This window comes from Stegastes partitus, unplaced genomic scaffold, assembly GCF_000690725.1.
Source record: "Stegastes partitus isolate 25-593 unplaced genomic scaffold, Stegastes_partitus-1.0.2 Scaffold1050, whole genome shotgun sequence".
Classification (NCBI taxonomy): Eukaryota; Metazoa; Chordata; class Actinopteri; family Pomacentridae; genus Stegastes; species Stegastes partitus.
Genome location: NW_007578781.1, coordinates 77490 through 90822, shown reverse-complemented (window position 1 = coordinate 90822; position 13333 = coordinate 77490). Strand labels below are relative to the sequence as shown.

At 44.5% G+C, this 13333-nt stretch overlaps 1 protein-coding gene across 1 annotated transcript in view; it reads left to right on the top strand.

The window, feature by feature from the left end:
- The window catches only part of arfgef3 (ARFGEF family member 3), a 77385-nt gene extending 65530 nt beyond the window's left edge, over positions 1-11855 (top strand). The window contains exons 36-43 of the mRNA XM_008295472.1: positions 1614-1745; positions 2502-2632; positions 4395-4613; positions 5223-5394; positions 6384-6485; positions 6898-7236; positions 8191-8625; positions 9695-11855. Of these exons, the coding sequence (XP_008293694.1) occupies positions 1614-1745; positions 2502-2632; positions 4395-4613; positions 5223-5394; positions 6384-6485; positions 6898-7236; positions 8191-8625; positions 9695-9886 (1722 nt within the window). The 3' untranslated portion in view covers positions 9887-11855. The remainder of the gene's footprint in view (positions 1-1613; positions 1746-2501; positions 2633-4394; positions 4614-5222; positions 5395-6383; positions 6486-6897; positions 7237-8190; positions 8626-9694) is intronic.
- Positions 11856-13333: the final 1478 nt, after the last annotated feature.

Below are 13333 nucleotides of genomic sequence, written 5' to 3'. Positions count from 1 at the left end.
GCTGGAGGTGGGATGCTGGAGGTGGGACGCTGGAGGTGGGATGCTGGAGGTGGGATACTGGAGGTGGGACGCTGGAGGTGGGACGCTGGAGGTGGGACGCTGGAGGCGTGACGCTGGAGGTGGGATGCTGGAGGTGGGATGCTGGAGGCGGGATGCTGGCGGCAGGACGCTGGCAGTGGGACACTGGCGGCCCATAGCGTGTAGATTAAAGCATGTGGAGGTCAATCCTTAACGTGTAGCTTATGCTTTCAGGCATATGAACATGTGATCTCTGACCGATTTCACAGAAAAGCTGCTTTTGTTTATCAGCGGCGTATCCAGGCCACATGTAATATAATGTATGGACAGTATTAAAGCGTCATATTTAAGAGTTGGTACATACGTTTGGAATAAATCCACCAGCTTCAATCATCTTTATGTATTAGGAAGCTTGACTGGTACGTGGATAACAGAGGTTTGCATGATGTTCATACATGATTGAAGATTTTAGTTTGCTGTTTTCAGGAATGAGCATCATCCACTGGTTAGTCCAGTAATCCAGCTCAGACCTTCCCAAACAGATGCATCTCCTTCTATTTTCAGTACCTTCACAGGTCGCTGTTTGTTATGCTCATGCCTCTGCAGAGATGTTTTCAGGAGTCCGTCTGTCTGCCCCTATAGCTTAGAAACACCTGGAGCCAAAGTCATTGCATGTGGCACCAGCGTCTGGACTCGTTAGAATTTGAAATGTGCAGTGTTATCTGGAGACAGTGGACTCCAGCAGAACAGCCGGAAAGAATGAGATGTATTCATGTGCTCAAGCTTAAGTTGTAGGAATATAATAGGAATGGAAAAGGATCCAAATACAGCCTCAAGTTTCCATCAGAGACACAAACGTCCTGGAAGTGGATCAACTGGCAGTTTGAAAACACAGTTGTCTTGCAAAGTATTTATTATATCAAGCTTCCATTTCACACGTCTTTAAAAACAATTGAATTTATACGATAACAAATCAGGCAAATCAGGGACAGTTGAGGTGAAAATTGTTCTGAAAACGTGACGATTTAAGGTGGAATCACTACTTAACTCTCATAAATACAATATTGTTTCAACATCAGGGAGGAGTTTCTTTAAATTTGGCACAAAGTTTTACTAAAAGATCAACGGTTCGGATTCAAAGTTAGACAGTAAATGGATAAAATCATATGAGACACGTCAATATTCTGCAGAAAACCCTCTTCTGGCCATTATTAAACAAAGAAGGTAGATTATGACTTTCCCGTCTTTCATGCCGTCGGGTTAAAGATGTGTGAAATGTGGACATTTTAGATTTTGAACCTTCTCTGCAGTAACACTCATACTTTAACACACTCCACAGTCTTTACAGTTTATTATACAAGTCTGGACACATGTAGACGTAAACTGCAGCTTGAGTCCTTGGCAGACACCTCCAAGTGTTTGAACTCGTCCTATAACAGAGCTGTCTCCTTTACTTCTGTTTATGGACACATCTAGAGGTTTACTGACAAACTGTAGCTCATTCAGGTTCACGCTGGCAGATCAGGGATAACATGACTGTTGTTCTATTTAATCCAGATCGCTTTAACTTGTTCTTGCTCCGTGTCTCTCTGCAGAACCTGCTGGCGTGTTTCCATAGCGGCTCGGACAGTTTTTCCGGAGACGCCTGTGAGGTGAAGGTGGCGGCTCCGTCTCACTCTCCTTCAGCCGAGGCCGAGTACTGGAGGATCAAAGCTATGGCTCAGCAGGTCCGTCTTTAACACGTTATATCGTTTTGTCTGTGCGTCAACCTGAGAGGCCACAAAGATAAACACTAATACTGGCTATCTCCTTTACAAACCTCCAATTTAAGGACTAAGCTGTGAAACAGGAAGTTGCACCTTCACTATGGATGTTTTGAGCCCGATCCAAGGATCTCAGGCTCGGGTCCGATCAAGGCATTTTTTTACTGATTTGTATGTGCAAGGACCTACACTTGATGTGAAGTGGCTGATAGACTGATGTGCTATTTGATCAGAGCTTATTTGAACATGTGTGCGTTGGCTGGAGGTCACGAAGCCTCAGAAGACGTTGTCATGGTTCCCGTCACCAGCTAATCCCACACAGCGCTGTTAGCTTACACGCCTCATGTGATCACTGCAGTGATAAACAGGTAGCAGCTACAGCTAGGTGTGCATCATCCAGAAAAACAGACTCGGGCATCAGCAGATACTTGATATTAAAGGACTCGGGTTGGGTCGTATCGGATCTTGTACGTCATTGTAAATGTTCTCACCGTAGACGTTCAGACACTCGTCATCATGATTGAATACGACTCTGACACTGTGTGCTGTAACAGCGGTCTTGTTGCTTCTGCCTCTTGTGTTCATCCTGTGACATAATTAAACTGTAAATTTAAACTAAATAAACTATTCTAACCAAAAAGCAGCTGTACAAAATTCCAGCTGCTGTAAAGCTGCTGCCGGCCCAGGAGAGCTCGTTAACGTGTCCTCTTTCTGTCCCAGGTCTTCATGTTGGACACCCAGTGCTCCCCAAAGACTCCCAACAACAAGGACGGCTTTGAGCACGCTCAGTCCTGCGTTCTCATCATCGAGCTGCCGTCCGACCAGCAGTCCAACGGACACGCTCAGAAGAGGTGGACGGCAGACACAAACACACACACTGAACTATTAATTAATTAATTAATTAATTAATTAATTAATAATTAATTCACTGAGGCGTTAGACGGTTCGGTCCATCACACAAGATGATTAACTACCTCAAACTAGAACTGCATTTCCCAGCTTCTGACCCAAAACAAGTTCTAGCCAACACAGTTAATGTGGCTGTTCTGTTACCGGCATGACTGCTTACAGGCTGTTTTTACTGTGCTGCTGGAGTTTATGATGCAGCGTTGTTTATTGACCCACACCGGTGGATCTAAACTCCATCTGAATGGTGAAGTTTGACCAGAAACCTCCTCAGCACCTGGACAAAAATATAACATTTAAAAATCTTACATTTTTGTATATTTTGGGTCACTTGAGGAAAAGTCGTCAGATTTCCAGCTGAAGGTGTGTGTAAGGGTTCAGTGTCCTTCCATCAGACAGCATGGAGCCTCGTCTGCTCTCCGTCGTCTGTCTGCTGGTTTGTTCCAGGCGCTGCAGGTGTTCTGAATTCAATGTTTGAATGGAGATATAGTACGATGAATAAGAAGCTAAACTCGCTCTTTTTGCTTGTCTTTCTGCTGCCGTGGTTTCAGGAAAATCGGGTAAGGCTGTTTCTGGTGACGTCGTTGTTCTTCTCAGGCTGCATGTGTTTCTGTGTGATCTCCATCGAACCAAATCATCAGCCTGTAGAGCTGCACCGTGTGGAGGCAATACAGGGTTTGATTACACTGGTCGTGTATCAGTGAGAAGAATCCACCAAAAAGATGTGTTCTGTTGTAATACTATAATTATGATTAATTATAAAAACACACATTTTGTAGTAATGAGTAGACACACGTTAACATAATTTACAAGGAACATTTTGTCCTGATTCTGTCACCGAAACAAGAAAAGTGGATCTCGGTGTGTACGGCTCCATAAGACGTTAAACTGGAGACACGGTGAAGACATTCAGACAGAATCCACACATCGTGCAGCTCTATCACATCATTTCTGCTTGTTGTGAAATCCTCTTTGCACAGAGCCGAGTGTGTCTCATGCAGCGTCCTCTCTACAGCTGTGGTTCTGTCACGTACAGAAGCTAGAACTACACGGTCCAATCAAGAAGAAATAGCTGATCAACGCTTATTCTCCTTAAAGACTTTTTCTTTACGACTTTTCTGTTTCCTGCCCTCTGGAGTAGTTTAGGTGGTAAAATGTACCAATTGTTGTTTTATTTTTATATTTATTTACGTTTGGATTTAAGATTAATATTATTTAGAGTTTTTGGACCATATCACAGTCTGATGGTTCACTGCAGACCAAGTAATTGAAACATGGGTTCACCATGAGGGAAACATATTTAAGTTACATCTCAGGGTGTCGCCATGATCCCTCTGAACCCCAAAAGGCTTGCTGTTTTTAAAGGAGTCACAGACATTACACCATTTATCAGAAACTGTAGAAACAGCTCTGATTCTCACCTTTCTGATTGTCCCTGAACTACTCGTCTATCAGAATATTTAACCGTATCTAACAAACTGCAGGAGGTCAGAGGTCACATGGTGATATTATAGTTATTGTAATTTTCTTAATTTATTTTATCATGAAAACCTGCAGCAGCAGCAACATTTATTTTCAACAGACAATTATTTTCAACAGAAGCCACAAAACAGTCGACGTTAAATAATGTCGCCATTTCAGTAAAACTAATTCTTACTTGAAGGAAAATCTTAAACTCTGAGTGAATGTGATCTGATCTCCGTGCAGGATCCCGTTCCGGACCATCGTGGTGAGCCTTCTGTCCCACCAGGTTCTGCTCCAGAACCTCTATGACATCCTACTGGAGGAGTTCGTCAAGCAGCCCGACGGCAACGAGAGAGTCACGCCTGTTACCTCCGACCCCAGCAAACCCACAGCCGGCTTCCTGCGCTACATCTCCATGACCAACTTGGCCATAATCCTGGACCTGCTGCTGGACTCGTACAGGTCGCTGCAACAGCACAGGCGCTGTATACAGTCGTCCTCAGATGTGTTCACAGCCTCCCATTACAGCAGGAAAAAAAACAGCTTCAGTCACTGACATAAGCTGAAACTGACAAAAATAGTGATAAATAAAATTTAATAAAAAACAAAAATAATTAAAACCAGCCTGATGGGAGCCGTGAACTAACATGTAGTTGAACCACCCTCTGAGCCAATCACTGCCATCAGGTGTTTCCTGTAGCTCTCAGTCAGACTTGTGCACCTGTTGACAGGTGTTCTGGTCCACTGCTCATCAGCAAAGGCCTCTCATTTGTCCATTTTTTATTTTTTTATTTTTCTTTCTTTTCAACCACAATTCAAAAGCAACGTCTTATTTCACTAAATTATAATTTAGCAAATTTTTATTTATTATTCCTTTTTTCAGTTTCTGGTTATTTGAGGGACTGTTGTGAGTTTAGATTTTCTTTAATGGATGGGGATGAATACATCTGAGGACGACTGTACGCTGATGACAGTGTCTTGTGGCTCTCTGATGCAATAACAGAAACCATACATGATATCTCTAATAATTCTGTAAATCAGCTGATGATTCTGTCACTCCGTCGTCTGCAGGACAGCGCGGGACTTTGACACCCGGCCGGGTCTGAAGTACCTGCTGATGAAGGTGTCGGGCGTCTGTGGAGCAGCGAATCTGTACCGTCAGTCTGCCATGAGCTTCAACCTGTACTTCCAGGCCCTGCTGTGTGCCACGCTGAGCCAGGCCGACAGCATGACGGCGCAGCAGGTAGAATATTATCGACCTTGTTCATTTGATGTTGTTTTGCATTGTATGACCCTCTAAACAGCAAAACTCTGTTTGAAAGACTTGTCATGTCTCTACAGAGTCACCAACACCATTTATCAGATCACAAAATGTAGAAGCAGAATTTTTTTTAACTTTCGGATGAAATATTTAAACAAATTTAGGCTTAAAATAGTAGCATTTTTGTAATATTGAATTTATTCCACAAGACTCTTTGAAAAAATTTGCCCAAAATTGCTCCTTTGCAAAAACTAGATTCTGCAAAAAGATAAATTATAAAAACTATGCAGTCTCTTGTGCCGCTGTGAACCCGTTAGTGACTCTTGTGACCAACAGTCTGAACTTTCCCGCGTAGCTGCAGGCAAACTGTTGGTTTGTTTGTTTTTTTCAATTTTCACAATTTGGTCGAAGCAAATGTTTAACTTTTGGTCTTATTTTAAATGATTTTAATGAAGTATTATAATTTTAAGCTCAAATTTAGTTGCCATGTCATGAATGAGAAGTTCGAGGACGTCAGAAAGTTAAAAATCAAAATAAGAATTTCTGGTTATAGAACTTTTGGCTCCATTTAATGCTCTTGTTTTGGTGATTTTTCTTGCTGGTGAATTTGAATGTTGAGAGGATGAAGGTGGTTTTCTGTTTGTCTCCGTCGTTGTCGTTTAGATTTTACCTTTTAAATGTTTATCTCCGGTTTACGTCTGTGCTTCTGTGTGTCTGTTAGGTGTAATGAAAGACGTTCCTAGCAGGTATTTTATATGTTTGGAATAAACAGTAACAACAAACTAAAACTATCACGTATTAACATGTTTACCCAATGACCTGCCAACCCTTTGGCCTCCACCTACTAAAGACATTTTAACATCTTCGCCTGTAAACGCTGCGATAACCGTGAAGCAGCACATTCGCTCCCACTGAGCTTATCATGAGTCAGCATATTTCTGTGTCACGTCTGAACCTTCCGTCGTGTTCAGGTGAAGAGGATCCTGTATGAGGAAGAGGAGGGCAGCTCCGACTCCTCTCATCCCGGCTCTGCTTCCTCCGAGGACGAAGACATCTTTGAAGAAACAGCGCAGGTGAGGCTGGCTTCTCTTCCTGTGATTTATTGTGATGCTATTCAAATTATTCCCAGTTTCAAAGCAGAAAAAATCACAAGATGCACATAAAATGGTCTGTTGTCTGTTTGGACATAAATAGCAGCTGTGTGAAAGCTAAGCCGACAAAGGAAACAGCTCCGGGGCTCTCTGAGGTCTCAGTGACTGATAGTCGACCTCTAACTGAACCCCAGGAACCAAAAAACAACAACAAGAGCTTTCTGTGGATCCGTCCTCCGCTGCTCTTTTCTCCCATTAGTCGTGTTCTCTGTAGTTTGTCCCAGTTTTCCGGAGACCGTCCCCAGAGTGTTTCCTGAACTTTTCACCCCAGAGTGCAGTAAGGAGGATGGATGACTCATGCTGCTGTAATATTAAACATCATCTCCTCTGACAGGTGAGCCCTCCTCGCGGCCGGGACAAGCGCCACCCGTGGCGAGCTCCGGTGCCGTCGCTGAGCGTGCAGCCGCTGGGCAGCGCCGACTGGGCCTGGCTGGTCAAACGCCTCTACAAGCTGTGCATGGATCTGTGCAACAGCTACATCCAGATGCACCGCGACCTGGAGAGCACGCTGGAGGAGACGGCGCTGCTCAGGGGCAGCATCGGAGGAGGAGGAGATCACGTGTTCTTCCTGCCCCTCTTCCAGTCCGAGACGTCCACGCCGACGTCGGCGGGCGGGCTCTCGGCGCGGGGCACGCCGTCGGAGGAGGGCTCGTACCGGTGTCAGACGGCGGACGTCAGCGCAGCGTCGCCAGGAGACACACCGACACCGAGTCCAGGATTCAGGTCTGACTTCACTCGTGTGTTGTTGTGCACTTGTTAACCTGAAGGGTACAAATCTGTTTAGTTATAAACCTGGAGGTGTGAAATACAAGCTGGTGTGAAGACTTTTAGTTCTGCAGGTCCTTAATAGATGGTCTACAGTAGCTCAATATAGATATATGAAAGGAAATATTACTTAAGGTGCAATATTTCATTTCATATTCTGCTGCTGTTTATTCTGTTCATATTTTTGCTCCTTAAACTTTTTGACAATAGTTGTTTTTATACAGTTTATATTTTAGCTCTTTTTCCATTGTACTAGTTTTTCTTTTATATATATATATATATATATATATATATATATATTTGTAGTCATATGTTTACAGTATTTATGAACCAGTCACCGCCTCACATGCTCCAGTTCTGTGCTCCAGTCGCCAACCAACCACATTTCGTTGCCAGATTCACGACTGTGTTTTTGTGTAATGACGATAAAGAAAGTCCAGATAGTCTCTCAGCTGACAAGCTAGTGAGGATTTTATGGAGCTGCCATGTTCCAGCTCAGGAGCCGATAGTCGCTGAGCTTTGTGTGCTTCGGCCCCTCACTGCTTCCATGTGAACCAATCAGAACGAGCAGCTGCATCAGCAGGTTTGGTCACTTCTTAAAGCTGCTTCCGTTGACTCTAACTGTGTCTGAGCCAAAACACATCACTGTTTGCTGCAAGAGTGAACACAAGAGTCTTCATGCCTCCCTGAACACCCAGTGAATTATTCTCATTAATGATGTCACCACAACAACAGGAGGATCCTGAGCGTTAGCATATCATGTGGCTAAACCGGTTTATTCACGGGTCAGATAAGTTCATCTTTTTCCTCTCGTCACAGCTGCACAGGAAGTCTTCCTCACCACTTCCGAACTGGAGGCGAGAGGAGGGACTCCAGCATCGCGGGAACCTCGGTGGGAGGAACTCCTGGCAGCGCCGGGCCGGGAAGGAGGAAGGAGTGGTGGGAAAGCGCCGGGAACAAACTGTACACCATCGCCACGGACAAAACCATCAGCAAGCTGATGATGGAGTACAAACGGCGGAAACAGCAGCAGCAGCAGCCGCAGCAGAGCCACGTCAACCTGTTCATGAAGGAGCAGGGCCGGGCGGCGGCGGCCGGCGGCGGGGACAGGAGGGGCCCGGTGGAGCCTCAGAGGCCCCCCCAGAGGCCCCAGCAGCTGGTGGATCAGCAGGGACCCCCGCTGAGGCACTCGGTCAGCGCAGGACCGGAGGTGCTGAGGCAGGAGAAAAGACCACGATCTGGATCCACCATCAGCTCCCACAGCATCTCACTGAGGGACTCTGAGGCTCAGATTCAGGTCTGTGGGAATCAGTTCATTACAATCTGTCCTCTAGTTTCAGGTCAGGTTTGGTTGAACTCATGTTTACTGTCAGTTGTTTATGATTCAGAGCTTTGTGTCGATGGTGTCAGTCAGGAATATCCTCATGGTCTGAACATTTAACAGAGATTCTACAACGCTTTGCTCTGTGTAAACACTACAGGCCGTTCAGGTTCACCTGGTTCAGGTGAGCAGTTCCTGAACTTTAGTCGTGTGGTCACAGCTTCACAGAAAGGAGCACAGACATTTAGTTTTTTGCAGAATCTGGTCGGAGCGAACAGTTTGTTTAAGTCAGATGTGTTAAATAAGTTTATTGCTCTGAAATAGGCTCAGATCTGGAACATCTCCATAAATGAACAACAAACTCTTGTTCAGTGACTCTGGGAAAGCTGGAAATTAGAAAATTCTTCCTGTTTTTACAGTTTGTGATTCTGACAAATAGTCTAATTTTGAGGATTTGTTAAGTTTATTTAATAAAGATAACGTGTCTTTGAAAGTGGCAGGATGAGGCCATCCCACCTCTCCATCCCTGAGGAGCAGAGGCAGTAGTAGAACATTGATCCTCTATCTGACAGAGGTTTGTCCACATTAGAGTCTAAAACCCAGACTGAAGTTCTGAAGCATCGGCCCGGCTGCCGTGTGTTGGGAGATCTGTGGCGCTGTCCGTGGTGCTGAAGTCTCCTTGAGCGTATCTAAAGTACAGACTACAGATAGTTCATTAATACTGGGTTGTAGCTCCAGACGCTGCAGAGCAGAGTCACGATCAGAGAGACGAGCAGCAGCGAGGACTCGTGGTCGAGTCAGACGATCACGCTGCTGCCTGCAGTAAAAATGTCATCATTTGTCGTCTGTGCTGCTGAAATAGTCCCAAAACCAAACCAGTGAACAAAATCTTTTACAGGAGACATGATTATAGGTTCTGCTCCCATCCAGCCTGTTAACAAATGACCAATCACATCAACCTCCAGCCGTTAGAGAGACGAAGCAGCTCATGAAGGTAGCGGCTGAGCCTGTTTGTGTGCACTGATCTCTCTCCGTCCCCCTGCAGGCGTGGACCAACATGGTCCTGACTCTCCTCAACCAGGTCCTCCTCCTGTCGGACGCCTCCTTCCTGGCGCTGCAGCCGGCGCTCTACCCCTGCCTCAGCCAGCTGTCCTGCCACGTGACCGACGCCCGGGTCCGCCAGGCGCTGCGGGAGTGGCTGGGCCGGGTCGGCAGACTCTATGACATCATCGTGTGAGGCTGTGTGCAGCCCGTGGGTCAGCGAAGGAGCTCAGCGTGTGAAGTCAGAACCAGATTGTTTGGTGGCATCTTGTGACGGAGCCTGGAGGCTGATGAACCGTTTGATGACTGGTGGGTTGTGATCGCCTTCAGTGTCATCATATTGGGTCGGTGGCACTTTTGAAGAAGTTACTGTGGAGGATTTGTTGGCCGATGAAGGAAACGAAGACTTCTTTATAAAATGCAAATGATTTATAGTAAATGTGCCATTTCTGCTCCTGTTCCTTAGTTGAAATTGTTTATTTCTGGACCCCAGAAACGACACACGCAGCGTTTGATACGATTTGTTTGCCGCCAGCGTGGATAAACTGATTTGCAGAGTCGCTCATGATTTGGCTCCGTGTTGTCTGTCGCTGAGGTGATGAGTGATCGTGACCTCGTCCTGATGTGGATGCAAACACAGATGTGCACACGTGCAGTGACTTACAGGTGTTGTTGTTCACCTGCTTCAGTGTGTTGCCATGTTTTGTTTTTTTTGTGGAACCCTGTGAAGCAGCCATATTTACATCCAAAGCATCGCCACCTTTCAGTGCAATGGAATTCCATTTTTCTCGCTCTTTATTTTACGTTTAACATCTTGCTAGCACCACTTCCTCCTGTTCTCTGCAGTGAGGGGCATCGTTTGTGTTTGTGTGCATTTATTCATGTGCTTGTAGAGCTTTAAACAAAACAGAGACCTTAAAGTGTTTCTCCGTCGCACCACAAAGGCTCCACAGGGTGCCTTTAACCCTCTGGATCTGAAGCTGTTTCTGCTCCTGTCACTTGTTTAACTCACTGTGGGTTCATTGTTCACTGCAGCATAAAGTCCTGCACCTCTATGGAAACAGAACAACCACGACTAGGAGGAGAGAGAAATCTGAAATCTATGTTTGTACAGTTTGACACAGTTATGATGCCGTAAATCATAAAAACGACAATCGAAAGTAGAATTTTCTTTGATTAGTTATTCGAGAAAAATCAAAAACAACATTCTAAAATCAACATGAACTCACAGGTGTTACTGGAGACAGAAGGATGATTCTGCATACGTTGTACTACTTACATTTATTTATTTTTTCATACTTGTGTCGTCTCTGCTCGACACAATCTGCACTCAAGTGTTTTGAATTGTTGTCACGTGACTGTTGGTTGCAGCAGAGTCACTAACAGGTTCACAGCTGCACTAAAGAGTGCAGAGTTTGTAGTTTTTACAGAATCTAACTCCTGCAACAGGTTTATTTTTTGGCAAATTTCTAATCAGACATGTAGAAGAAAGTGAGCACACCACAGATGAGTAGTTCAAGGACCATCAGAACAGTAAAAATCCAACAACTTGATCTTGTTGCGGCTTCAAGCTCTGATAGATGGTTTAATTTGTCTTTCCACTACGGTGATGGGTTTTGAGGTTCAGAGGGTTAAAGGAAGTTGTCTTTTATTTGCTGCCACATATTTCCATCTATGTTTTGGCCATTTTTCTGCCATGTGTTATAAGAACGACGGTGAATGAAATTTAGAGGAGAACATACCGACAATCTCTGACTAACAACGAGTCCTGGAGGAATGTGAGTTAAAACCACAGAGACAAAACCAAAAGCAAACCACCAGAATCTCTGACGCGTCTGAAAGGTGCAGATGTAAACCTAAACCATTCATTTTATTCTTTTATGTCTTCACAGTCACATCATATCCACAGGAGACGTGTCTTGCATTTAATCCGATTGTATACGAATGTGGATCCTCCGACTTCCTCACCTGCTACTGAATGTCTTTAATTATTGGCTCCTGTTGAAACCTTCTGCAACAATCAAGTATTTATTTAAACCAAATACGACATACAGTTTGTGTGATTTTGATGTTTAATGCCTGCGACGTGTTATTTTTCCTACTTCTGTACGTATGCACATGTATTTATGTAAATGCTTTATTATTTTAAAATATTTAATGTGTCATATTGAGAATATTCTATTTTTTGTCAGACTTGTTTTCTATCTGATGCTGTGCTTGTTGTGTTAAAGGGAAGCCCTGTGATCTAACGACGGCGTTACTGTCGGTCCCACAGGGGGCGCTGATGCTAAATATTCATTAACTTCTAACAGACTCGTGGGTCAGTGAAGCTATCAGCCTAAAGAAATGCATCATATGTTCCAATCTGTTCAGCTACTCGCTTATTGACTTCTCTTATACGTTGACCACAGACGTCTGTAGTCTCCAGTCTGCAGATTTCTCTTTTATTTTCATCAGTTCGTTAATCTTGTAGTTGATAAAAAGTCAGAGAATAGGGACGTTTCTCTGAGCCTCAAGTGTTCTTTCAAATAACTATTCATAATCCATCTATGGTGCATTTTTGTCATAGCTGCACACGTCCTGAGTGCGTTGCTGCTCCCCAGAGGATGAACCTGTTAGACTTTACTGACCTGTGAAGCGCCGGCTCTGGGAAACAACACAACATTTTTGTTTTAATACAAACTTGTGTAAATTAGGTCAAATTATAATCTATAAATGGTCCGTTCTTTCATTTAACTTCCCGGCTTAGTGACCAACAACAAAACCAACAACAAAACCAACAAAACAACATTAGTTATCTCGTTTAAATGGCTTTAAATATATTTAAATACATCAATTCTTGGATATGTTGAAAACAAGGAAAAATCCAAAGCATAAATATGTGAGTTGTAATTTAAACAGGATCGTTAGATGACAGAGCATCTCTAGAACGGAGCTGTGCCGACCCAAAGGAGTCCAAAGAAGGACAACTGATGAACTAGCAACAAGGTTCTGAACCCCCAAGGCTCACTGATGAACAGAAGGGAGGTCCGATCCAAGCTTCCATGTTGCAAAAACTGCACAGAAATGTTTTGAGGAACATGACAAAGCCAGAAAACCCCAGAACACGTTCAGAGGTCTGTGGGATCCAGGATGTGACGGCTTTGAGGTGTGCCGACCTTTAGAGTATTAGAGGTTCTAAAGTGGTGGCTGATTGGTGGATGCTAGCTCTCTGTAGATGGTAGTTTGTGTATTTGCAGATAAAAATGCCTCTGCTCTCTCCTGGATACCACAAATGAATAACAGTATATTTAGACCATCAAACACTGCAAACGTCAGTGAATTTAATTGTAGATTCTGATGACAGTATCTAAGTGACGTTCCTGTGGTTCGCAGCAGCAGCAGGATGAGCTGCAGCTCGTTGACCTCCATCCACTCATTCATGCTCCTGTGTTTCAGCCTGTGACGGGATGAATGAGAGCAGAGTAGCGACGCTAACTTGAGCAGCTGAGGCCTGATTGAGGGCAGGCAGGGCGGAGCTTCTGACGCTCCTGAGAGGGAGATTTACTCCTCTTTTTCCTCCCCCGGTCCGTCAGCGGCTGGGAGCTGGTCTCTTTCATTTGTGCTTTCACTTCACTGGCTTCCACGTTCCCTCCTTCGTGCC